Source organism: Ananas comosus, linkage group 20 (assembly GCF_001540865.1).
Source record: "Ananas comosus cultivar F153 linkage group 20, ASM154086v1, whole genome shotgun sequence".
Classification (NCBI taxonomy): Eukaryota; Viridiplantae; Streptophyta; class Magnoliopsida; order Poales; family Bromeliaceae; genus Ananas; species Ananas comosus.
Genome location: NC_033640.1, coordinates 7,596,268 through 7,621,708, shown reverse-complemented (window position 1 = coordinate 7,621,708; position 25,441 = coordinate 7,596,268). Strand labels below are relative to the sequence as shown.

Below are 25,441 nucleotides of genomic sequence, written 5' to 3'. Positions count from 1 at the left end.
GTCTTTTTAAAAGGAAAGTAGTTGGATTCCACTCTTTATATATCCATTCGCAATCTCTTTTGAAAAAAATTTTATATGATAATTTAGAAAAGAATGTACTTGTATATCAACCGTTGAAATTTATATATGATAATTCTCTATCCTAAAATTTAGATTATTTTTTAAAATTTTCAGTATTTTAAAAAATAAAAATAAGATTTGTGTGAAAAATAACTTAGCCCTTAGATGGTGCTGTTGTAAGATATACACCGTAGAGTAGATTTATATATAGCATTGCTCATGAATCTATTTATGCATTTGGGAAATATTCACAGTGCATGATCATCGTATGGAGAAATTATTATCTGCACGGGTTGTATCTGTGTGACTTATGCATTGCTTCCAAATTTTGATTATTGATAATCAAAATTTGAAAATCAAAATCCAATCAGTTATCTCTTTTTTATTATTTTTTTCCCTCAAAGAGCAAGAAAATTGGTAGGATCCCTTGGTAACGACCTGGAATTAGGGGTGGAAACGAGCCGAGCTCGAGCAAGCTTATCTCAGCTCAAGCTTGGCTTGAAATTAATTTCGAGCCTAAATTTAGGCTCAAGCTCGGCTTGAAATTAATTCGAGCTGAGCTCGAGCGAGCCTAATTTCGAGTTGAGCGAGCTCGAGCCCTAAACGAGCTGCTTGAAATTCTTAACATCGTGCAATCTATAGTTTAATTTTTATAAAATATTATCTAAAATTCGATACAAAAAATGTCTAATAGCTCAACATACAAAATGAATGCATGAAATACACTATTATAATATTAAAAAAGTTAGAAAAAATAACTCTATGAGCGAATGAAAACTAGAAAGAGAGAGCAATTAAAGTAGGATTTTGCTGGTTTGGTTTTATGGGCCCAATAATCTAAATTCTATATACATATAATTAAAATACATAATATAAATTTATATAATTAAAATATATATTATATATAATTATATATTGAGAGAGTTCTGCTACTATACTCTATTAGTATAGACCCCTTTATACTCATAAGTTTTTTATCGTTAGATCTATACTTTTGACCATTTTTATCCGTAAATCATACAATTCAACCAATCACCCACTCAATCCTAGAGGACCACTATTATCCTAATTGCACATCCAACGGCGAAAAATTTATAAGTATAAAAGGGTCTATACTCATAAGAATATAGTAGCCCTAGCCTATATATATGTATAGGCTAGGGCTACTATCCTATTAATAGGATAGTAGCACTTGTCCTATCAAATTGTTCTTGATGATAGAGATTCCGAATCGATGATCGGAGCCGTTGAATTTGATCTAGAGTATTTGAAATATCTAGAAACTAAATTTCATAAATTTTAAAAATTATTTACATGGTGATCAAAGTGTCGTAAAATCGACAATTTTTGAAGGCCTATTTGAACCGTTTGCTTGTTTAACAGTGTAGAGTAATCCAAATTGCTTGAATTTTTTATAAAAAATTTTTTATACTATTTAGATAATGTTTGACAACTCTGATTATGAATTGAGAAAGTCTAACTTCTATTTTAAAAAGGTTATTCATTTATGACCGTTCATTTTTCAACTCTTACGATGAAATTGAAAATGATTTTTAAATATTACAAAATTTGGTTTCTAAACATTTCTAATTGTGTAGATCAATTTCAACGGTGCCGATTATCAATTTGAAGTTCCGATCATTCAAATCGACTTGATAGGACAATGCCCTCAATCCTATTAATAGATAGTAGATGGACTCTCTCTCTCTCTCTCTCTCTCTCTCTCTCTATATATATATATATATATATAGGTTATAATATTATTAATAGTATCAACTACCTGCTATTAGGTTTTCGGCACTTAAATAATTATTATGTGATGATAAAAGAAAAACATTCTAATTACTATCATCCTAACCGCATATCCGTTCATCCAAGGGCCGAGGACCTAATAGCAAGTGGTTGGTACTATTAATAATACAGTAAACTTTTTCTGTATATATATACATACATATATATTTCGAGCTTTTCGAGCCTAATTCGAGCGAGCCCGGTAATACTCAAGCTTGGTTTGAAATTAATTTTGAGCCTAAATTTAGACTCAAGCTCGACTTGAAATTAATTCGAGCCGAATATCGAGCCAAACGCGAGTCGAACACGAGCAGGCTCAGCTCATTTGCCAGCCCTACCTGGAATACAAGTTTGAGGAAAACAATGAAACATAAATCCCCACAACAAAAGGGGAAAAAAATGAAATGAAAACTCCAGTAAAATCAAACAAGAGGAAGATAGTGGAGAAGAAACTGGAGAAGATAATCAATTTAAAAGACCCTTCCGACTGATCTAAAATTGTGCGGAGGATAGGATGAAAGAAAACACAGAAGAATTTCTGGAGGAGGAAGTTACAAAACACAAAGAAAATATGACACTGTTTTTGAAATTGGTGAATGAAACCATTACTCACTCCATAAATTTTTTTTTTTTTTTTTGTGAGAGACAGGTATTTTATTTAGAAATAAACTTAGCTGAAAATATGAATCAACTAAAATTCGAATTTGGGTCTCGGATACCAACCACCAAGTCTTTTGCCACTTGCTTTAGAGACCGTCGGTCTCACTTCATAAATATTAGTTTTGAAATAAGTGCGTCCTTTAGTTTTCCTATAAAATTGTCTTTTCGTTTTTTTAAAATGAATTATATTAGTTTTGAATAGTGTATGTCTTTTAATATTCCTAGAAGTGCTTTTTTGTTTCTCTATAAAATTAATGAGTGAGTTAATGTACGGAGAAGATGAAAGGTCATTTGAGTGTCTATAAATATATAATAATTTTATAATGAAAAACAAGTCAAGTTAAGTTGAGTTGAAGTTTCTGCTTTATTCGAGAAGAAGAATTTTTTCTTACTCTTATCTCTTATCTCTTAGGTGGATTTTCTGTAAGAGAAGAATGTTGTTCAACCATTGCATTGGTAGATTCCATATACTGGTGAATATGCTGGAGTTCGATGTGATGGATTCTACGGTGAGTCGAGTGTTTATTGAGTTGTGCTTGTTCTATCTCCGCACCCTCTCTAAGTCCCGGCGTCAAAATAGGCAGGGTCTAAAAATTAAGAAGTTTTGATGACCTATTACTATATTATACTAGCTAATCAAGTAATACTAAAAATCAAAGGTGAGGAAAGAGTCATTATTTGATTCCTCAAAAAGAAATTTGTTCAAAATTTATAAAGTTTTATTAGGTGAATTACGTACTTTTTCATCTCTTAATTTTGGAGCTCAACACCAATTTAATTCCTGAACTTCTTTAAAATTTCTCAATTAACGGCCTATAGTTTAGTAAATATAATTACAATTAAGTCCTATTTTCTAAAAAGATTATGCGAACATCTTTAAAAATCTAATGACAATAACATGAAACCATCTACACAGGAATTCACCATGACTGGGAGTGTTGCGCCATATTTTAGCATCAATCAACAAACTTACATGTCTCACATTAGAAACACTCCACTGTCTAAAATTTCTTGATCAAAATGTTTATTAAAAAATGGGAAAACTTCAAAAAAAACCCCCTGTGGTTTCGTAGTTTCTCACTTTGCCCCCCTGTGGTTTAAAATGTATCAGTTTGCCCCTATGTGGTTTCTTTTTTCTCTTTTTCTTATCAATTTCATTATTTTTTTTTTGCTTAAATCAGTGATAAAGTTAAAATTAAAGGGTACTAAAATGAATATTTGATAAATTTAGATGGGTATCTGAAATATTTTGTATATAATCATTCCTACTTTATTTTTTTTTTTTTCAAATATATCCTCGTATAGTTCTCCGTTATTCAAAAATATCCCTGCTGTTAGTACCTGTTAAGTTATCTCAGATTAAATCCGGGTTAAATTTCTATTAGAGTTAAAAAAAATTAAAATACCTCTTTTGCTTTTAATTTAAAAACAAATAAGAAAAGTTGATGATAGTGGAATGATATATTTGAAAAGAATCAAAATACTTCTTTCGCCCTTATCTTAAGGGTAAATAATAAAAGTTGGTGACGGTAGAAGAACATATTTGAAAAAGCAAAATAGCACTTTCACAAAAATAACGATTGTTGCTAATTAACAGTTTATTAATAGAATTTAACTATAGGGTTATATCAGAAATAAATTAGAATATTAAAAGATATTTTTAATATTAGCCTTCTGAGATGGGTAAATCAAAAAGACGAAAATTTTTCAAGGGTATATAAGCAAATGCCCCTAATAAAAATAATAATTATGATTATTATTATTATAAAATAACATGTATTCTAATATATAATATATAAAAATAATTTATTTTGAATTATTTATATATATATCTTTCATTATTCTCAATATTCTTTAAATAACCATCCAACATATATATATTTTTTTTTTGAGAAAACAGGGATATACCCTATTTGTACAGTGCAGAAAAGTTACAAAAGCACCTAATAGCGGCNTTGTTTCAAATATACTCATTGTATATTTCTCTCTTATTAAAAAATAACCCCATTTTAATACCTGTTAAGGCATCTCAGATTAAAGCCGGATACCAGAGTTAAAAGGAAGTCAAAATACTTCTTTTCTCCCTAACTTAACGACAAATAAGAAAAGTTAATGATGGTAGGAGAGTATATTTGAAAAGGCAAAATAATAATTTTACAGAGAAAACATCAGTTTCAATTTAATTTTAGGAACATATTTGAAATAACTTTGAACATTAAAAAAATATTTTTTATATTAGTCTTTCATAAAAAGTAAATAAAACATTCGAAAATTTTCTAAGAATATTTAAGCAATTACCTTCATAATTTTTCTGCCTGGGACAGTTACTTATTGACTTATGTATGCAAAATATATTTGTGGACGTAAGATGCCAAAGAGACAATTCATGGGCTATATATAAGTCGACCCACCGAGCTTCATATTACACACACATATATATAGGCTGGGGCCATTATACTCTTATGAGTATAGACCCCCTTATATTTATAAATTTTTAACCGTTGATTGATGGGATATGTGGTTAGGATGATGGTGATCCCCCCTTAGAATAATAGTGGTTCTCTAGGGTTGAGTGGGTAATTGGTTGAATAGTATGATCTAACGGGTGCAAATGATCAATGGAATAAATCTAAGGGTCAAAAACTCATGACTATAAGTGAGCCAATACTCATAAAAGTATTGTAGCCGGACTCTATATAGTCCGGCTACTATACTCTTATGAGTACGATCACATTCGTACTCATAAGTTGTTTTCGATGATAGACCTTCCGAATTGACGATCCAGACCGTTAAACATTATCTAGAACATTTAAAACTTCTAGAAATTAAATTTTATAGTTTTTCGATACCATTTACCTTATGATCAATAGCTCACAAAATTGACAATTTTTAACGGCCGGTATGTGATACTTGCTAGTTTAACGGTATAAAAGAATCGGAATAGCTTGAATTTTTGATAGAAAATTCTATTCATTACCTAGATAAAGATCAATAACCCTGATCTTAAATTGAAGGATCCGATCATCCATTTTTAGAATATCGTGCGAGTTTGACTGCTCATTTTATATCCGCTTGACAGACTTTATAATGATTTCAAAAAATTACGAAATTTATTTTCTAGAAGTTTCAAATACTCTAGATCATGTTTAATGATATGGATCGTCAATTCGGAAGCCCGAACATCGAAAACAACTTATGAGTACGAAGGGCTCTATACTCATAAGAGTATAGTAGCCCTACTCTCTCTCTCTCTCTCTCTCTCTCTCTCTCTAGCATTGTTTTGGCGAGCTTCAACATACAGCACAAGCATGGGGCTTTACTTACCACCACTCTATTAATGATGGCTTTTCACGGCGAGCACTGATCATCATGCGGATTACTCTACTAATAGTTATAACCATGATGATGTTGAGTACCGGTACCCGATTTGGTTACCGGTACCCGGCCTCTCAGCCCGCAAGCTCACGCACGAGGTACTGGTACCAGCCCGATACCGTACCGATACTCAACACTGAAATCCTACACTTTGCGGATTTCAGCGTCAGAACTCCACTCTAGCCTCGCGTCGAGTCCGTTTTGCGTCTATTTCGCCCAAAACAACTCCGACTTGTCTCGACACTCTCCAGCTGTGTCGACAAGCCTCAGAGGCTGATATCTCACTGGCAACCAATCACCAGGGATACTACACGGTGGAGGAGGCGATGAGGGTAGGAGAGAAAAAAAACGAAGTAAAAAAAAGAAGAGAGAGAAATGAATAAGAGTATTTTGGTCAGTTTGTTAAAAATCCGATCCAAATCTACAAAATAGGAAAAGACGGTCCGATTTTGCAAAAGTTCAAAACTTGTGGATTTTTTATGCAAATTGGCCTAGATTATTTAAAGCACTAATACAATAATTGAAAATATATTTATTTTAATTAAGCTTGTTCTCAAGTTGGAACAAGCTTGATATCCAAAAAGGTTGGAACAACATATTCAGATTTATACCATCTTATACCACCTTATTCTCCCAAGTAAAAAAATAAGAGCTTATTTTCTCACTTGTTTCGCGACCAAACAGAGTTTAAGACTTTTTGGCCCCGTTTAGATTGGGTACAAAAGGGGGAAAAGGATCTTGTCCCCCTCTTGTACCCAAACAAAATTTTTGGGTGGAAACTATTATTAGTTCACACCTAGGGTGGGAACAAGCTTTGGGAACAAGCTTGTTCCCACCCACCCCTTACTGCTAGAGAGAGAGAGAGAGAGAGAGATTTGTTTTAAATTAGAATTTAAATTTTTAAATTTAAAATTTCTAATCTCAAAATTAAAATTTATAATTTAAAATTCTAAATTTTAAAGTTTAAATTTTTAAATTTTTAATTTGATATTTTATATATTTCAAATTTAAATTTGGTCTTAAATTTAAATTTTTAAATTTAAATTTTAAATTTTTAAAATTTAAAATTTAAAAAATTAATTTTAAATTTTAAATTCAAATTTTAAAATTTAAAAGTTAAAAATTTAAATTTAAAATTATAAATATAAAATTTAAAAATTTAAATTCAAATATAATGAGATGTGTAATATCATTATTTTCTATTTATAACTATCCACTATTTTTCTTATTCCATCTTATCTATCCAAACGCTATTTTTCTTANATATAAAATTTAAAAATTTAAATTCAAATATAATGAGATGTGTAATATCATTATTTTCTATTTATAACTATCCACTATTTTTCTTATTTCATCTTATCTATCCAAACGCTATTTTTTTAATTTCCGGAAACAACCAAATTTTCATCCAAATATAAAATTGGTCTAGTTCTCGTTTATATCTAAACTTGTACTTATCACTGAAATAAGTTAGTTCTTATTTATATCCGAACCAAACGAAGCCGAACTAGTCTTGCCGAGCTAATTAATTAATACTTTTTGACTTGGATTTTTCTAAGTCTTGCCATGTGAAATTTCTTTTTGACTCGGACTTTTTTTAAGTCTTGCCAAGTTAATTAATTAGTACTTTTTGACTTACACTGTTCTGGTCTTGCCGTGTTTAATTTCTTTGGCTGAACAAAAAAAAATAATAAAAAATAAAAAAAAATATCACAAGGAGAAAAAAAAACTGAAAACACTTGCTTTTATATTTTAAATGATATAAAAATTTGAAAACAACTTGAAAGCCTTTTTTTCTCTAGTTATTTTATTTTTTTTGTAATAATAATAATAATAATTGTTACTGGTAGCAGTAGAACTACAACTATTATTATAATAATAAAATAACATCTATTCTAATATATTATATATAAAAATATTTTATTTTGTATTATTTATATATATTTTTCATTATTCTCAACTATTCTTGAAATAACCACCCAACATATCTTTTGTTATTCTTAAGAATAAAAAAAATTCTTAACCAAACACAATTTTGGACTTATTTTTGTATATTTCACAATAAAAGTTATTTCAAAAAGAATTAAAAAAATAAATTTTAAAAATGTTAACCCTTGAACGAGAATAGTAGACCGACTCAACGGCCCGGATGTCCAATATTGTCAGTTGCATATATGATTTTGGGATAATATCTAATATATTCCTTAAAACTTTTGAAATATCTTATATGCTCCTATCATTTTTTTATTTCAAATATACTCCTGATATATTTCTCCGTTATTCAAAAATAATTCCGTTGTTAATTTCCGTTAGGTCATCTCGGATTAAACACAAATTAAATTTCTAGTAGAGTTAAAACAAATTAAAATACCTCTTCTGCCCCTAACTTAAAAAACAAATAAAAAAAGTTGGTGATGATAGAAGAGTATATTTGAAAAGATTAAAAGTCAAATTACTTCTTTTATCCCTAACTAATAAGAACAAATAAGAAAAGTTGGTAAAGTTAGAAGAATATATTTAGAAGTGAAAAATAGTAATTTTATAGAGATAACGACTGTTTCAAATTAATTTTAGGAATATATTGGAAATAACTTGGTACGTTAAAAGAGTATTTTTAATATTAGGGCATGTTTGGTTCGTACATTTTGAATCCGGAATGAGAATCAGTTTGATCAAATCCTGCTAATTTTGTTTGGTTTATAAGAATCTGTTTGGGACTCCCATTCCAGATCGGAATGGGAATAGTCCATTAGCTTACAAATTGATTCTGGTCTCCAAACCTAGATTGAAGTTTCAATCCCAAGCCCACACTCACCTCTTTCTCATGCTCAGCCCAACGTTTCTCCATCTTATCCATTTTTTCTCTTCTTGTATCGATCTCTTCCTTCTTTTCTCATCATTAAAAAAAAGGCTTTTTTTTTTTGTAATTTCTTGCATAAAAAATTTTAAAATAAATTTTTTTTTTTTTTGGGCATAGCTCTAACTTGAGAATAGTATTAATTTTTTTTTATAAATTTTAGATAGTTTTATAAAATTATATTTAAAAGTAAAATTAGTATTATGTTATTCTATTATTTTTTACTTTGTATCAAGCAAAATAGTGAAATAGGAATAATTCATTCCGATTTCCAATCCATAAATAAACCAAACATCTTGGAAGAGTGAGGGCAATTCAATTGTCATTCCAATTCATTTTCATTCTATTATTCATTCCAATTCCACACTTGAACCAAATAAGTCCTTAGTATCGAAAAATTTTTAGGAATATATAAGCAATTGCCTCCATGATTATTCAGCCTCGGACGGTTGCTTAGTGATGACTTATGTGCGCAAAAATTGTGGTGGGACCATAAGGTGCCAATTAAGCGGCATATTCATAGACTACATAACTAGCCCCAACGAGCTTCATATTAGACATATAAACATCATGCCATTGGCGAGAGCTTCAACACATTATACACAAATTAACTAACATATATGGGGCTTTACTACCACCACTCTATTAATGATGGCTTTTCACGGCGAGCACTGATCATCATGCGGATTACTACTCTAGTAATAGTTATAAGCATGATGATGTTGAGTAGCAAATTTGGTGTCGGATGCCCTGTAGAAGAGTACGAAGCTCTTTTGGAATTCAAAGCCTCTTGCAACGGAACGTCTCCTCCGTCGTGGGGAAAGCACAGAGATTGTTGTCTCTGGGAGGGAGTTGTTTGCGATAACAGCACCGAGCAAGTGTCCGAACTGCATCTGTCAGAGCTTTTTCGGTATTATTATCCAGAAGGGACTCCGACTCTAAATGAGGCCCAAAGTTGGCACTTGAATTTGAGCATCTTTTCTTCATTCCCTGAGCTACGATACCTTGATTTATCTTCGAATCCTTTCACGGGCCTCCTCTCAAGCACCACCCGTAAGCCACTTACTCCTCTTGGGATCGTTTATGTAGTTCAACATAATTATAAACACAATATTAGTTGAAGATGCATATGGTATTTTAAACATACAATAATTATAATGAGTGAGGCTACTATGCTATCGGAAGCACGGAGCCTTCCGTGCTTTCAGCTTGTTTTCGATGTTGCGACTTTCAAATCGTCGATCGGCTCCGTTAAACTTGATCTAGAGTATTTGAAGTACCTAGAAAATAAATTTTATTATTTTACGATATCATTTGCCTAGTGAACGAAGGGGCTCAAAATCAACGGCTAAAAATAAAAATCTTACAAAATGTAATAATATGACATTAAAATTTTAGATCAAAAATATTGATCTTGTTTTATATAGTATAAAGAATTTTCTATCAAAATTTCACGTGATTTGGATATTTCTACACAGTTAAACTTGCAAACGGCTCACTACGGCCATTGAAATTTGTTGATTTTGAGCCCATTCGATCACTAGGCAAATGATATTAAAAAATAATAAAATTTATTTTCTAGGTACTCCAAATATTCTAGATCAAGTTTAATGGAGCCGATCGATGATTCGAAAATCGCAACATCGAAAACAAACTGGAAGCACGAAAGGCTCCGTGCTTTCGATAGCATAGCAGCCTCACTCAATTATAATTATATGTATTTTGTTGGGTTGAATATAGTAAAAAATATACTATAGGTATAAATATTTGAATCTGCATGCTGCATGCAGTTGAGCCTTCTCTTACAGTTGTAACTATAATAGTGAAATTCAAAAGTATCAAAATAAATGTCGGATTTGAATATGAATGCAGTTATAACTACAGTATAATTGCAACCCAATAGAACCAAATAACTCCTTATTTTTGTTTGCTGGTTTTTTTTCTTTTTTATTTTTACTAGCAGTTAGTAATTTCTCATGTTGACTAACATCTTTCTTGTGTCTTCTTTATAGCCTTAGTAGGATTGAAGAAGCTAAAGGTGCTTGATCTTAGTGTAAACCAATTTACAGGAGAGATCCCAATGTCTTTGGCATATCTGACATCTCTCGAAGTCTTGTATTTGGATTCGAATGAATTAAATGCTTCACATTCTTTGAAAGGTATGGTTTTGATAGTGTCATTTCAAGACTGCATGCCTCTTTCAACGATTATGCAATATAGTATTATGGAGTTGATCTAGGATACTTTTACAAGTATCATCCCCATGTTGCTATCACTTTTTTAGCCATTGGATCTACTTTTTGATTACAAATAGCCCTTGGATCAAACACTATTCCACCTACCACCACCTACCACCACCTACCCCCATCATCTCAACCTCATATCTCTCCATCCAAGGGCTAAAAACACACAAGTATCACTTGGGTGATACTTGTAAAAGTATTCTAGCCCTACTCTAGTATTATGTATATCTTAGTTTCACGTGTAGTTCTTCGAGAATTCTTGTTCTGAAGTTCAATTCAACAATTAGAATTGTCAATTCTTATGCAATCTATTTGGATAAAAAAATTTAAATTAAGCTAAAAAAAAAAGAAGGAAAGAAAATAAATATATGAAATGAAGGAAAAAAAAAAAGAAGATAAATTGTGATTAATTTGGTGATGATTCTCCTTAGAGAACTGGGTATCAATAAGGAAATGATAAAGAAATGTAGTGTTTTAAAATTTTTTGAATTGTTTTTCGAAATGAAGTGATCCTAAGATTGTGGATCATACACACAAACTAACTATCCTAAAAGCACGTACTGGTAGGAAAGGCGCACCCATCGCACTTAAGGCTCAGTCACACCACTCACGGGCTTCGACCTGACTCAACCCACCTGGACGTTGGATCTATTGTTGGCAAGGTTTAAAGTGCCGTGGCACGGGGGCGTGCCGGCACGGCCCTGGCACGGTACGGCACGGGTACGCTTGCGTGCCGACAGGTGGCACGCTTGCGTGCCGACAGATACGCACGACCTCCTACTGGCACGCTTTGGCATGGATTTTTTTCATTTTTTTGATTCCAATAAACTCTTATAATGTTATTTTGAAAGATTTAAATAAATAATTATTTATATTTGCTATATATACCTTATTATACTTATCAATTAACATGCATGTAAGCTTTTTGTAAGTAAAATACAATTATACCTGATGTAGAATAAAAATTAAAATACAGTAATAAAATTCACAAGTATAATAATTATTTAAATTTACATCTTTATATAGAGATGACTGCTTAATTCTACATAGATTGTCACGCTTGATCATATGGCATACTGTCAGTTGCAGATACAAGATTTATATGACAGAGCATTGACAGTCAAAAGAAACCATCAAATGCAAAAAGACAAAAAAAAAAAGAAATGAAAAGCATGAGAAGAAAGCAAAGGGGGGAGTGGGTCAAAAGAAAACCAAGTCAAAAAGACAACACTTGCAAAAAGAAAACCAAAAAGCATCTTACTGTAAGTCAAAACAAAACCAACAATTGCAAAAAGACAAAACAAAAAAAAAAAACCATAAAGTAAAGGAAAAAAAAAAAATTTGTTCGGCACGGCACGGTGCCGCGGCACCCAGCCGCGTGCCGCTCTGTCTCGAGCGGCACGCTATGGGTGCCGCGGCACACAGGGGGGGTCCGAGGACCCTCCCCCCCCACCCCTGTACCGTGCCCCTTTCTTAGGGGCACGGTACGTGCCGCACCGGCACGGTGCGGCACGCTCGATACTTTAAACCTTGATTATTGGGTCTCTTGCTGTTAGGTCTCTTGTGGACCGCACCTCTGCTCAACTTATTAGGGTCACCCAACTCAACTTATTAGTCTTCTGGGTCTCTTGTCACGAAGCAGGATGTTGGACCTATTTTAGCTCAATAATAAATAGCCAACAAAGATCACTATAAATTGAACCATGAGATTAAAAAGAAAAATTAAGAGAAAGAGAAAGAGAATATTAGAGAGAGAGAGAGAGAGAGAGAGAGAGAGAGAGAGAGAGAAAGTCTTCTTTATAGCCTTAGTAGGATTGAAGAAGCTAAAGGTGCTTGATCTTAGTGGAATCTAATTTACAGAAGAGATTCCGACGTCTTAGAGATATCTGACATAAGGATTTAAGTGAAGTGACACGGGGTCGTGCCGGAAACTTACCGATACGGTACGTCGACACGGTGCAAATTGGCCTTGAATTAATGAATAGATAGATTCAACACAACTCATTGCAGTGTATTGTAGTTGAGTTGTTCTGAAGCTAAATTATTCAGTTGATCGAAAGTGGGTAAAATGAAAACAAATTATTTTTGTAAAAATAACTTTACAAAAGTAACTTTTTAGTTCTTGATTGACTATAGAATAAACCATTAAAACTATAGTTTTCTAATTTTGATTACTAAATTATATATAAGGAGATAAAAATATAAACAAACAACTTATATTCACAATTTAAATTAAAAAATTATATTTATATTTATATTTAGAATTCAAAATTATATTTTAAAATTTAAATCTGAATTGAATTTATAATTAAAATTTAAGATAAAAATTAAATTTATAATTTTAATTTACAGTTTAATTTATAACTCATAACTAAAATTAAATTCTAAAATAAAAGTTCAACATAGAAATTAAAAAATTTATTTAAATTTGAATTCATAATTTGAATTATATTTTAATTTACTCTTTGATCTTAAATTGTAAATTCAAATATGGATTCACAATTTGAATTAATATTTAATTTAATTAAAAATTTGAGTTTAAATCACAATTCAAATTGAATATTTTAATTTATAATTCGAATCTAAATTTCAAACCGAAATTCTTTATTGAAATTAAATGTAAATAGAAAATTTAAAATTGAATTTGAATTTCAACTTTAAATTTAAATTTTAAATTCAAATTTCAGTCCATAATTTGAATTTATAATTGGAACAATTTGAATTCAAAGTTCAGATTCAAGTTCTTAGCTAAGATAATTGGATTAACATTTAAATTTCAAAATTTAAATTTAAATTCTAGAATTCAAATTAAAATAAAATTAAAATAATAAACAATTAAATTTAAATATAAAGTAACAAATTTGAATTTAAAAATTTTATGTTGAAATTGAATTTACAAATAAAACTCAGGATGTGATTATGATTTTAATCCAATTAAAGTGAAATTTAACTTTAAAAATAAGTTCAAATATTAAAGTTACGACCAACAATAACTTCTTACCATAGCTAAGTTATTCATATTTGGTGACTTAATTTCCAATGTTTTTAGTTGGAGTCAAAAAAAAAAGAGATTTAGTTATAACTTATTTTATTAGTCTATTTTTGTAAAATAATTTTTATATTCAAATTCACAAATCCAACAAGTGATAAATTTTTTAATTTTATATTCAAATTCGCAAATCAAACAACTGATAATTTTTTTCTTTTTTGAAAGATAGATAGTATGCTACCCGCTTCGAAAATAAACCTAGCTAGAAATCTGAATCAATTAGGATTGTTTTTTACCACTTGCGCCAGGATGGTCAGTTTTTCTTGTCAGTTTTTAGTTAAAAAAATTAATAATAATAGTAAGAATAAAAAAATAGTAAAATGACAAACATCCACCGTCTATAAAACCCTGCCCCCGCCCCCTCATCGTTTCCCTGCACCAAAAAAAAAAAAAAAAAAAACACGAGAGAAAGGAAAGCGGGGAAGAGCATCTCGTAGCATACACGAGAGAAAGGAGTAAGCGGGTAAGCCACTTACTCCTCTTGGGATCGTTTAGTTCAACATAATTATAAACACAATATAGTTGAAGAATATACATACAGTATTTTAAAAATACAATAATTATAACGATATATATTTTGTTGGGTTGAATATAGTAAAAAAAATACTATAGGTGTAAATATCTGAATTTGCATGCTGTAGTTGAGCCTTCTCATATAATTGCAACTGTAATAGTTATTTAAATGTATCGAAATAAATGTCAGATTTGAATATGTATGCAGTTATAATTACAGTACAGTTGCAATTCAATAGAACCAAATAACTCCTTATTTTTGTTTAGTGGTTTTTTTCTTTTTTTGTTTTTTTACTAGCAGTTAGTGATTTCCTTTTTTTTGGCTTCTTCTTTTCTACTTCATAAAATTGTTTAAGTCCTATATTAATATCAGGCCTTAAATAAGTTAGTCTGTCCTCCATTTGAGAAATAATCAAATTTGTGTTAGAACCTATTATCTTTTCATAACTAACATTCATGAGAGAAGTCCTAAAGTTGGGAAACAATAGTTCAAAGAGCACACTAGCTGTTGAAAGTAACATGTTATATTCCACCATATAAAGTTCTCTAATGGGAAGATTTATGCTGTTGCAGATCATAATCGATACTTTCTCTTGTTGACTTACAGTACCTTTCCTATGTCTTCTTTCCTGACTTACTAGGATTGAAGAAGCTAAAGGTGCTTGATCTTAGTGACAACCAATTAACAGGAGAGATCATAGTGTCTTTGGGATATCTGACATCTCTGGAAGTTTTGAATTTGCATTGGAATGAATTAAATGCGTCACTTTCTTTGAAAGGTATGGTTTTGATAGTGTCATTTCAAAATTACTACATGCCTCTTTTGAGAATTATGCGATATAATATTATGTATATCTTATTATCACGTATAGTTCTTCAAGAATTCTTATGCTGAAGTTCAATTCAACAATTAGAATTGTCAAGTCTTATGCTATCTATTCGGAAAAAAAAAATTTAAAAATTAAACTGAAAAAAGCAGGAAAGAAAATAACTATATGAAATGGAGGAAAGAAAATATAGATAAATTGTGATTAATTTTGTAACGATTCTCTTTAGAGAACTGGGTATCAATAAGGAAATAATAAAGAGATGTTGTTTTGTCTTGTTTTGAAATTTTTTGAATTGTTTTTCGAAATGTAGAGATCCTAAATCACTATAAATTGAACCATGAGATTAAAAAAAAAAGTTCTTTAAGAGAAAAAGAAAGAGGATATTAGAGAGAGAGAGAGAGAGAGAGAGAGATTCTTGTTGACTAACGCTTTTTTTGTGTCTTAATCTTTATAGCCTTAGTAGGATTGAAGAAGCTAAAGGAGCTTGATCTCAGTGAAAACCAATTTACAGGAGAGATCCCGATGTCTTTGGGATATTTAACATCTCTCGAAGTCTTGAATTTGGGTTCGAATAAATTAAATGCTTCACATTCTTTCAAAGGTATGCATGCTTTTGATAGTGTCATTTCAAAATTACTACATGCCTCTTTGGAGGCTTATGCAATATAATATTATGTATATCTTATTATCATGTATAGTTTTTCGTGAATTCTTATTCTGTAGTTCAATTCAACAATTAGAATTGTCAATTCTTATGCAATCTATTCGGATAAAAAAATTTAAAATTAAATTTTAAAAAAAGAGGAAAGAAAATAAACATAAAATAGAGGAAGAAAAGAAAATAAATTGTGATTAATTTAATGATGACTTTCTTAAATGATTGAGGAAAGAGATAAAGAAATATAGTGTTGCCTTGTTTTGAAATTTTTTGAATTACTTTCCAAAATAAAGAGATCCTAAGATCATTATAGGGTCCATTTGACCTAGATTCTGGAATAGTAATTTCTGTAGAATTGATTTTACTTTAGAAAATTAATTTTGGTTAAAAGTTGTAAAGCATTTAGCTGAGTTTCGATGAAAAAATGATTATACTGAAGTAATTTTGTAAAGCTGTTTGTCAAAAAAATTTTGTTGTTTGCAAATAATAATTCTTTTACTTAATTTTATTTTTAAATAACTTAAATTTAAATTTAAATTTAAGATTTTAAATTTTAAATTTGTACAAAATTTTAAAATTTGATATTTTCCAATAAATATATAAATGAAATGAAATAATAAATATTTGTCTTATATTGTCATCTTTGTGATAGGCTTGATCCCGTTCGGCTTAAATAGAATCGCCGTCTTTGTGATAGTCTTGCTTCGAGTTTGCTTTCACTGAATTGCCGTCTTTGTAATTGGCTTGATCCAATTCAGCTTAAAACAAGTTGCCATCTTCATGATAGGCTTAATTTGGGTTCTGTTAACCCAAAATCGCCGTCTACGTGATAGAGACGATTCAAACCAAATTGCCGCGTGTTAAATTTGGTTTAGATTTATAGTTATCTAAATTGAGGATAAATCCTAGTCTCATTACGATAAGATATAATTTAGATTAGTTTAGCTTATATAGATTATAGGGAAAATTTCCTCAATACCCTTCTAAAAACATCTAATTTCATAAATATCCCTTTAAAATTTGAAATATCATGTATATACCCCCTCAAATTTAAAACACTTTCAAAACTAACCCTGCTATCAAATATCCATCCATATTAAAGTTAATAATATTTATATTCCAACTTTACCCCTCTTAATTATTCAATGGTCAATTACTAATTCTATTTCATAAATATCCTCTACTATATTTCAAAATTAATTAAATTCTATCTAGACTAAAAAATTAATAAAATTCAATTGATTTTACTTTTAAAAAATTATTCATTTTAATTAAATAAATATTTCTATTTGGAATAAATTGTAGTTAAATTAAATTTTTTTTGCTTTATTGTCAAAATGAGAAGATAATTCATTTTAGTTATGTCTACTTTTTTACTACACTGATTGTAAAGTAATAATTTTTTTTTTATTTGACTACTTAATGTAGAGAAAATTCGTCGCTATGAATAAATTAGAACTAATAGCAATATATTAGTATAAAATCCAACCTTAAATAAAAAAAAAATTGTTGTATTATGAAAGGACAAACTAAATTCTTGTAATCAACGGATTTTGCATGAACCAATAATAATTTTAAATAATAAATTGAAAAGATAAAAAATTTAGATGATGAAAAAATTTTACAAAGTAAGATAATTATTCCATTAAATTTAACACCTTTGACTAATTTTGAGTCGATACTAGTATAAATTCATTTAATAGTTAATTATTAATAGCTAATTAACCTATTAATTGAATTTTTTTATTTAACTGATTATAATATTTGAAATCTGAATAAATAAAAAAAATTTAAAAAAATGGACCAGGTATATTTATATGCCCCTCACCATTTTAGGGGCAAAACCGATAATTTTATTCTTAATCTTCATTATATCATTTTATAACTAAGATTAAAATGGGTTGGGGGTATTTTTGAAACAAAGTAAATATTTATAGGGGCAATTTTGATATTACAAATTATGTAGGGGCATTTATGATAATATTGAACTTTTCAGGGGTACCAATGAAATTGCCCCTAGATTATAAGTAAGAGGCTAATTCTAATTGAATTAGAATTAGATTTGTGTTTAGAAGTTGAGTTGGACTAAAATTAGAATTAGACTCTAGTTTGGAGATGTGTATTATATATACATGTCGTGGCCAAGTTAATGAAGCCGGTGCGACTAATTAAAAGCCATGCACTAATTAAGTCTAAGTTGCTGGGTGGCCTAAGTTGCTGGGTGGTCCGGACGGCCAAGAGGATTTCTATTGTTGCTCTCAGATCCAATCCCATTGTAAGGACGTGCTTCATTGGGGATGCGCGCGTCTTATATATTTTATTCTTTGGGGGGTCTTATTTTTGAGAGATTCAATCTTTGTACTCCGCCTTTGGTATTAATAAATTCCGTCTTCGTCCGTGGATGTAGGCCGTTGGTCGAACCACGTAAATTTTGGTGTGCTTTTTTCTTTTCTTTTTTTTTTTTCCCCTCCATTAAGTATTTTCTTCGGATCTTATTTTCGCCGTTCCGATTTTTAACACCGCCTTTGTGATAGATTTGATTTGTGTCAAGTTAAACCAAAATGGTCGTCTTTAGGATAGGTGTAACATCCTAATAGTCTCATATCGGATGAAAACTGATTGAGAATATAAAAGACCACGCACTCTAATAATAATAACTAGACTTAAACACTTTAGGCCAATGGTTTGGGCCCAACAAGTTATTATTACTAGTTGAACTGGTTAATACAGTTGGTATCAGTTGAAAGTGTGAGAGCTAAGTGCTATATGGATCAAAGCTCAATACTATGGGTTTGATGGAAAGCACCTCTTTAACGCACAAGAGTTACCTCTAGAATCTCACCTCCTTAACACGATCTCACCTCTTTAACCCGCAAAAGCCACCTCTAGAATCTCACCTCTTTAACCCGCAAGAGCCACCTTTAGAATCTCATATCATATAATAATTCTTTTCTATGGAAAAGGGGTTCTGATTGGGAATACAAGAAGCTGCGTATCCTAATAATAATAACTGGATTTAAGCAATTTGGACCAGTTGTTTAAAGCGAATAAGTTATTATTGCTAGTGGGTCTGGTCGTTATAATAGGCACGGTTCAAACTAAATCACCATCTTCGTGTTAGCTTGATTTGGGCTCGATTAAATCAAAATCGGCATTTTCGTGGTAGGCACAGCTCAATCCAAAGTGCCTTCTTTTTGATATGTTTGATTTGTGTTCGATTAAACCAAAATCATCGTCTTTGTGATAGGCGCATTCTGGCTTGCGCATGCCTTTAATCACAATTTGACGTGCACTAAGATTTGATATAATGTTGGCTTCTTAATTAAATATCTGAAAAAAATCATATTACTTAGCCAAAAGGGCTAATGGACTTACCATAGGTTCTAACCCAAGTCGTACCAAATCAACTGCTTAAATGGTTGGGTTTTAACAAAACCCAGCATAAGCATAAAGTCAAGGGGGCCACTTTAGAGGGAAAGGAGTTAACGACTATCACGACTTCTTGGTGGGTTTTCTGGTTGGAGCGGAATAGAAAAATTTTTAGTAAAAAGAAGCTCACCTTAAGATAGATGTTGGTGGAGATATGCTCTTGTAGGAACCTTTGGGACTCTCATTGCATTTTTTTTGCTTTTAGTCCTAGTTGTTTCATTTTGTAGCTTAGCTCATCTCTGATTGATTGAAACATTAGCATACTACTTTTCTCTTTAAAAAAAAGGATAGAATATAAATTAGTTAGAGCCAAGCCTAAGGGGGTGTTTGGTCTATCTTTTAAAAAGCACTTTTGGACTGAAAAGTGATTTTCGACTGAATAGAGCGTTTGGCAACTCACTTTTAAAATCTGATTCTGCTTTTTAGAATCAGAAAACTGATTTTGAAAGTCCAGAATCAGAAGCAGAAAAAAGTTGCTTCTTGAAATCTAATTCTGATTTTGGATTTAAATTTCAAGTTTTTAATTTTGTTATAATTTCAATATTTAAATTTAAATTTAATTTTAATTTTTAATTTTCACAATCATTTTTGAATTTTTAAATTTTAACTTTTAAATTTTAAAATTTAAAAAATAGATTTCAAACTTTAAATTTTAAATTTTAATTTTAAATTTTAAATCTCAAATTTTAGATTTTAAAATTTCAAATTTCAAATTTCAAATTTAAGATAAAATTTAAAATTTGACATTTTAGATTTTAAAATTTAAATTTAAAAATTTAAAATTTTTAAATTTTAAATTATAATTTTATTATAAATTTTTAATCTCAAATTAAAATTTCAATTTTTAAAATTTTAAATTTCAAATTTCAAAATTTAAATTTAACTTTTTAAAATTTAAAATTTTAAATATTCAATTTTACCATTTAAAATTTTAAATAATCAAAATTTAATATTAAATGTTTAAATTCATAATTATTTAAATTAAAATTTAAAATTTAAAATTTAAAATTTTAGATTTGAAATTTAAATATTTAAAATTTTAAATAAATTTTAAAATTTTATTTTAAATTTAAAATTTAAATTTTAAAATTTAAATTAAATTTAATTTAAATTTAAATTAAATTTAAAACTTTTAAATTTCAATTACTTTAAAATTTAAATTTTGAAATTTAAAATATAAATATATTTAAATATTAATATCTTAATTCATAATTATTTATATTTTTACATTTAAATTTTAAATTTAATTTTAATATTTAAATTTTGAAATTTAAAATTTTAATATTTAAATTTTGAAATCATTTCAGAAAAATCACTTTTATGTAAACTCTGCCAAACGCTCTACAGCTTTTAACCAAAATCATTTTTCCAAACTAAAATCACTTTTTCAGAAAATCACTTTTTCAGAAGCTAGGCCAAACAGACCCTAAGTCTAGCTGGCTTGGACACGAACTTAAATTGAACTAAACCCAAGTCAATAGTGGGTCACGCTGATCATGGATAAAAAAATAAACTAAATCCAAGTTGGTGAATCAAACCCGCCAAGACGGTGAATCAAACCCAACCGAACCTAAGACAAGTGAACTTAAACAATGGCGGCAATAGAAAGCTATGCACTATTAAAATTGTAATCAATACTTTCTCTTCATAATTTATGGCTTTCTTGTGTCTTTTTTCCAGCCTTAGTAGGATTGAAGAAGCTAAAGACGCTTGATCTTAGTGGAAACAATTTTATAGGAGAGATTCCAACGTCTTTGGGGTATCTAATGTCTCTCGAAGTCTTGGACTTGAGTGACAATCATTTAAATGGGTCACTTTCTTTAAAAGGTATGATTTCTATATAGCCATTTCAAAATTACTAGATGTCTCTTTTAAGGGCTATGCGATAAAAAATGTATATCTTATTATCAGGTACAGTTCTCCGAGATCTACAGAACTTGCGAGAGTTGCGCCTTGGACGTAATCAATTCTGTGGGACTCTTCCTCCAACTCTCGCAAACATGACATCCCTTCAGCATATTGATCTTTCGCATAACTTCTTTGAAGGAACTATATCGAAGCATCTCTTCAGTGGGCTTGTCTCACTTCAATATCTAGACCTTTCATACAACTACCTTCATGGGAAATTTTCACTGCACTCTTTCGCCAACATGTCAAAGCTTGAAGGAATCATACTCTCAAACAACACACGACTAGAGGTGCATATTAATACTTGGAGTTCAATTCAACAATTACAATTGCGAATTCTTATGCTGTCAAGTTGTAAGCTGGATGAGAATGCCATTCGCACCCCTATGTTTCTCTGCTCTCAACATCACCTCGAAGTACTTGACCTCTCCTACAACAACTTAACGGGAAACATCCCGACTTGCCTGCTCAACAACAACACCAAAATGGAATACTTGAACTTAGGAAGTAACTTGTTAACAGGACCAATTCATCTTCCTAGTCATCACATAGAAAGTGTGAATGCAATCGATGTCTCCATGAATCAGCTCAGCGGTTCGATCCCTTGTAACATTAGTATGGTTTTTCCTAATCTGATGGTGCTTAACTTTTCATCAAATCATTTAATTGGAAGCATCTCTTCATCATTAGTCAACATGACACAGTTGTCGGTCTTGGATTTTTCGAACAATCATCTCACCGGTGAAGTACCAGCTCACCTAATGTGTGGTTTAGGCGTCTTGAAGCTTTCCAATAACAATTTGCATGGGAAAATTCATAACCTAAATTCTACATGTTATATTTCAAACTTTTACTTGGATGGTAACATGCTATCAGGAACAATACCAAACAACATTGCAGGATTAAGTTTATTGGATGTTCATGACAATAACCTAGATGGTTCAATTCCAGAAACCATTTTGAAGGCATCGTTTTTGGAATTTCTTATTCTCAAAGGAAATCATTTCCATGGACAACTTCCACAAAGCTTATGCAATCTAACGGAGCTCCTGGTATTGGATCTCTCCTACAACAATTTCTCTGGTTCTTTACCTCTTTGCTTCCCTCCAAGCATAATTTATCTCAATTTGGCTAACAATGCTTTGACCGGAAAAGTTCCAAGTGTTCTTTTTAATCTCTCGCGACTTGTAGTACTAGACATTAGCAAAAATTACCTTTCAGGCCTAATTCCAACGCAAATAGGAAGTGAGCTTGCATTGATGATTCTTATTCTGAGAGAAAATTCCTTCAAAGGGCTGGTGCCTATTCAGTTGTGTAACTTGCAAAATTTGCACGTATTAGACCTGTCACACAACAGCTTTTCTGGATCGATACCGTCTTGCCTTGGTACAATGGCATTCAGAATCAGTAAATCATATTCCTCCTCTCAACTTTCGGATCTATGGACCATTGGTGGCGATTCCTTTGAATGGGGAGTTATTGACTCTTTAAATTTCTCTATTATGTTGGGGTACAATCTTGCGGGGGAAATACAAGGGGAAGAGTTTAGTACCAAAGGCAATTTGTATGTCTATCAAAGGGTTGATTTGGCTTATATGACCTTAATTGATTTATCAAAAAACAAATTAACAGGAAAAATTCCACCTGAAGTTGGAAATCTTAGTGGACTTCTATCTCTAAATTTATCCTACAACCAACTTACGGGTCCAATCCCTGCAGCCCTATCAAATTTATATCAAATTGAGAGTCTTGACATATCCAACAACATATTAAGCGGTGACATTCCTTGGCAATTAGGCCAATTGAAGTTCTTGGAGGTGTTCTCTATAGCCCAAAACAATTTATCTGGATGCATACCGAGTTTTCGAGATCAATTTGCCACATTTGGTAAGGCTACTTATGAAGGCAATGTTGGCCTACACGGACCGCCATTAGACGGAACATGTACTACTTCATCAAACACAACAACATCATCTGAAGAAGAAGATAAAGAGGTTACTTGTATTGACAGAATCATCTTCTATGCAATATCTACAGCTGCATTTATAGGAGGTTTTTGGGTTTCAATAGCTTTCTTGTTTTGCACTCGCTGCGGACGGAGAGTGCGCATTAGACTGGATAGTTATGTTGATTTCTTGTATGGAGAAGTTTCAATGGTTGTGCATAAATTAGTTTCTATGAATTGAGGTGGCAACAGAAATAAGGAAAACCATGTGTAATAAAACATAAAACTTTCTCATTATATATAGTGAGAACTTCTCTTGTTTCCTACACCATTATTATGACATTTTAAGTATATATATACTGCTAACTTGTTTTATGTGTTGGAAAAATATCATAAGATGTGACTCCTAATGCATTTACATTATAAAAGTATAGTAGCTTCTTGATTCGTATGGTGGATTATTGCACTGCATCTATAGGTCTCGATTGTGACTTATTGGATTATTGCACTACATCTATAGGTCTCGATTGTGATTTAGTATAACTCAACTGGCCTCCATTATGTAGCCAACAGGTAGCTTGCAGAGTTTGATTGTGACTTGGCCCAACCAGGTCTTGGGCGCATAGGCAAGATGCTCTGGCTCATTTCACTCAACACTTATTGACCTTATAAACTAGGTAATGCTATATAATACTATATATTTCTTGATTTGAGTATGATCCCTATTTTCCTTCGTGTGTCGAAAGAAAATGTCTCGATAAATATCTATTAACTAATCCTACTGTACCTTTCGGAGAACAAAGTTGACAAATTAACAAAAGTTGAGATAGTACACCATGGATAGTATATGAATAGTAATTATTATCAACTTTTTCATCCTTAAATTATTAGTATTCCACCAAACCCCGATTAAATCCTAGATATCCAATGTTCGAAAAGTTAGTAGTAACTATTATTCTCATACTATCAATAGTATTCTAACTCCACGAGATTAACAATATATTACTATGAAATATTTTATTCTAACAAACAGTTTTACAAACTTTCGACAAACACGTCAATTTGAATGATTGGATTATATTATCAAGTTCATAATTTTTTAACTATCTGCCACAAACTCATCAATTTAAATAATTGGATTATATTATCAACTTTATAATTTTAAACAATCTGCCAGCATATAACACTTAACTCTTATACTCGCAACTAGTATTTAGCTTTGGTTCTAAATATAATGACTAACTCATTAATACTAATAATTTATTAGGCTCAAATCATCAACCTAATACTTAAGTCTAATCATTAGTACCATAACCCATGATCCTTATATTTTTAATTCATAATTTTTTTTTTCGATCTAATATGGAGTATTAAAGCGTTAGAAATTAATTTAAAGGGGATGGTAATAAATACTTGACTAATTGAGCGGAATCTGTACCAGAATAGTGATAAGCACATATTCAACTACATCTAGCTACTTTATTAATAAATTGCACTAAAGTCACCTTACACCTCATAGTAAAACAAAATTCGAAAAAAAGACCCTAATAAGAAAGCTTTTGCAGGACCCTTCAAAACTGAGGCCATTTCAAATTTTATGGCCTTACACATGAATATGTAGGGTTTTGTTTACTGATCCTTTGGATATGATATCCAACCATAAATTTGAATTAAAGAAAAAAAAAATTACATAAGAGAAGCGCAATGAAAACGAACAGAATGTTTGCGACAACCAATTAAGTTTAAAATGTAGAGAACAACATTTCGAAATATTTTATATTCAACAGCTAGAATGAAAGTAAGGGACCCCTTCAAATTTGATACCTCATATCTCTCTCCTGCAGCCATTTTTCTATTCTTTAAAAAATAGATTTGAAAGGTGACCTGTAGAATGATTCTAAATAAAAGCCCTCAAAAAATGCCAACAATAAATGTAAAAAGTGTCTCGAATATACAATATTCTTGAAGGGAAAATATATGGAAACTAAGATCAGAAGCGAGTTTAAACTTTCCATGTAAAAATTCATAAGAATAATGTAAATTTCAATGGAAACAACTAAACAAATTAAAACTAGCTAGATGACTACCTGCGGAGCGGGATGTGCATTCAACCAAGCACAACA

At 30.7% G+C, this 25,441-nt stretch overlaps 1 protein-coding gene across 2 annotated transcripts; it reads left to right on the top strand.

Moving 5' to 3' along the window:
• Window positions 9,327-23,644, top strand: LOC109725453 (receptor-like protein 12). Of its 2 annotated transcripts, XM_020254644.1 has the most exons (6): window positions 9,327-9,796; window positions 10,756-10,902; window positions 15,190-15,327; window positions 15,833-15,979; window positions 21,146-21,292; window positions 21,377-23,644. In XM_020254644.1, exons 1-6 carry the CDS (start codon window positions 9,364-9,366, stop codon window positions 23,557-23,559), a joined length of 3,195 nt encoding a protein of 1,064 aa, XP_020110233.1. In that variant the 5' UTR covers window positions 9,327-9,363; the 3' UTR covers window positions 23,560-23,644. The 2 variants fall into 2 exon arrangements, with proteins under 2 accessions (XP_020110233.1, XP_020110234.1); XM_020254645.1 differs by lacking the exon at window positions 15,833-15,979.

Excerpts from the sequence above, each read along its gene's own strand:
- LOC109725453 (XM_020254644.1), top strand. The coding sequence starts at position 9,364 with ATGGGGCTTTACTACCACCACTCTATTAATGATGGCTTTTCACGGCGA. Across the intron at positions 15,328-15,832 it reads TGCGTCACTTTCTTTGAAAG|CCTTAGTAGGATTGAAGAAG; the intron begins GTATGGTTTTGA and ends TAATCTTTATAG. Across the intron at positions 21,293-21,376 it reads TGGGTCACTTTCTTTAAAAG|GTACAGTTCTCCGAGATCTA; the intron begins GTATGATTTCTA and ends TCTTATTATCAG.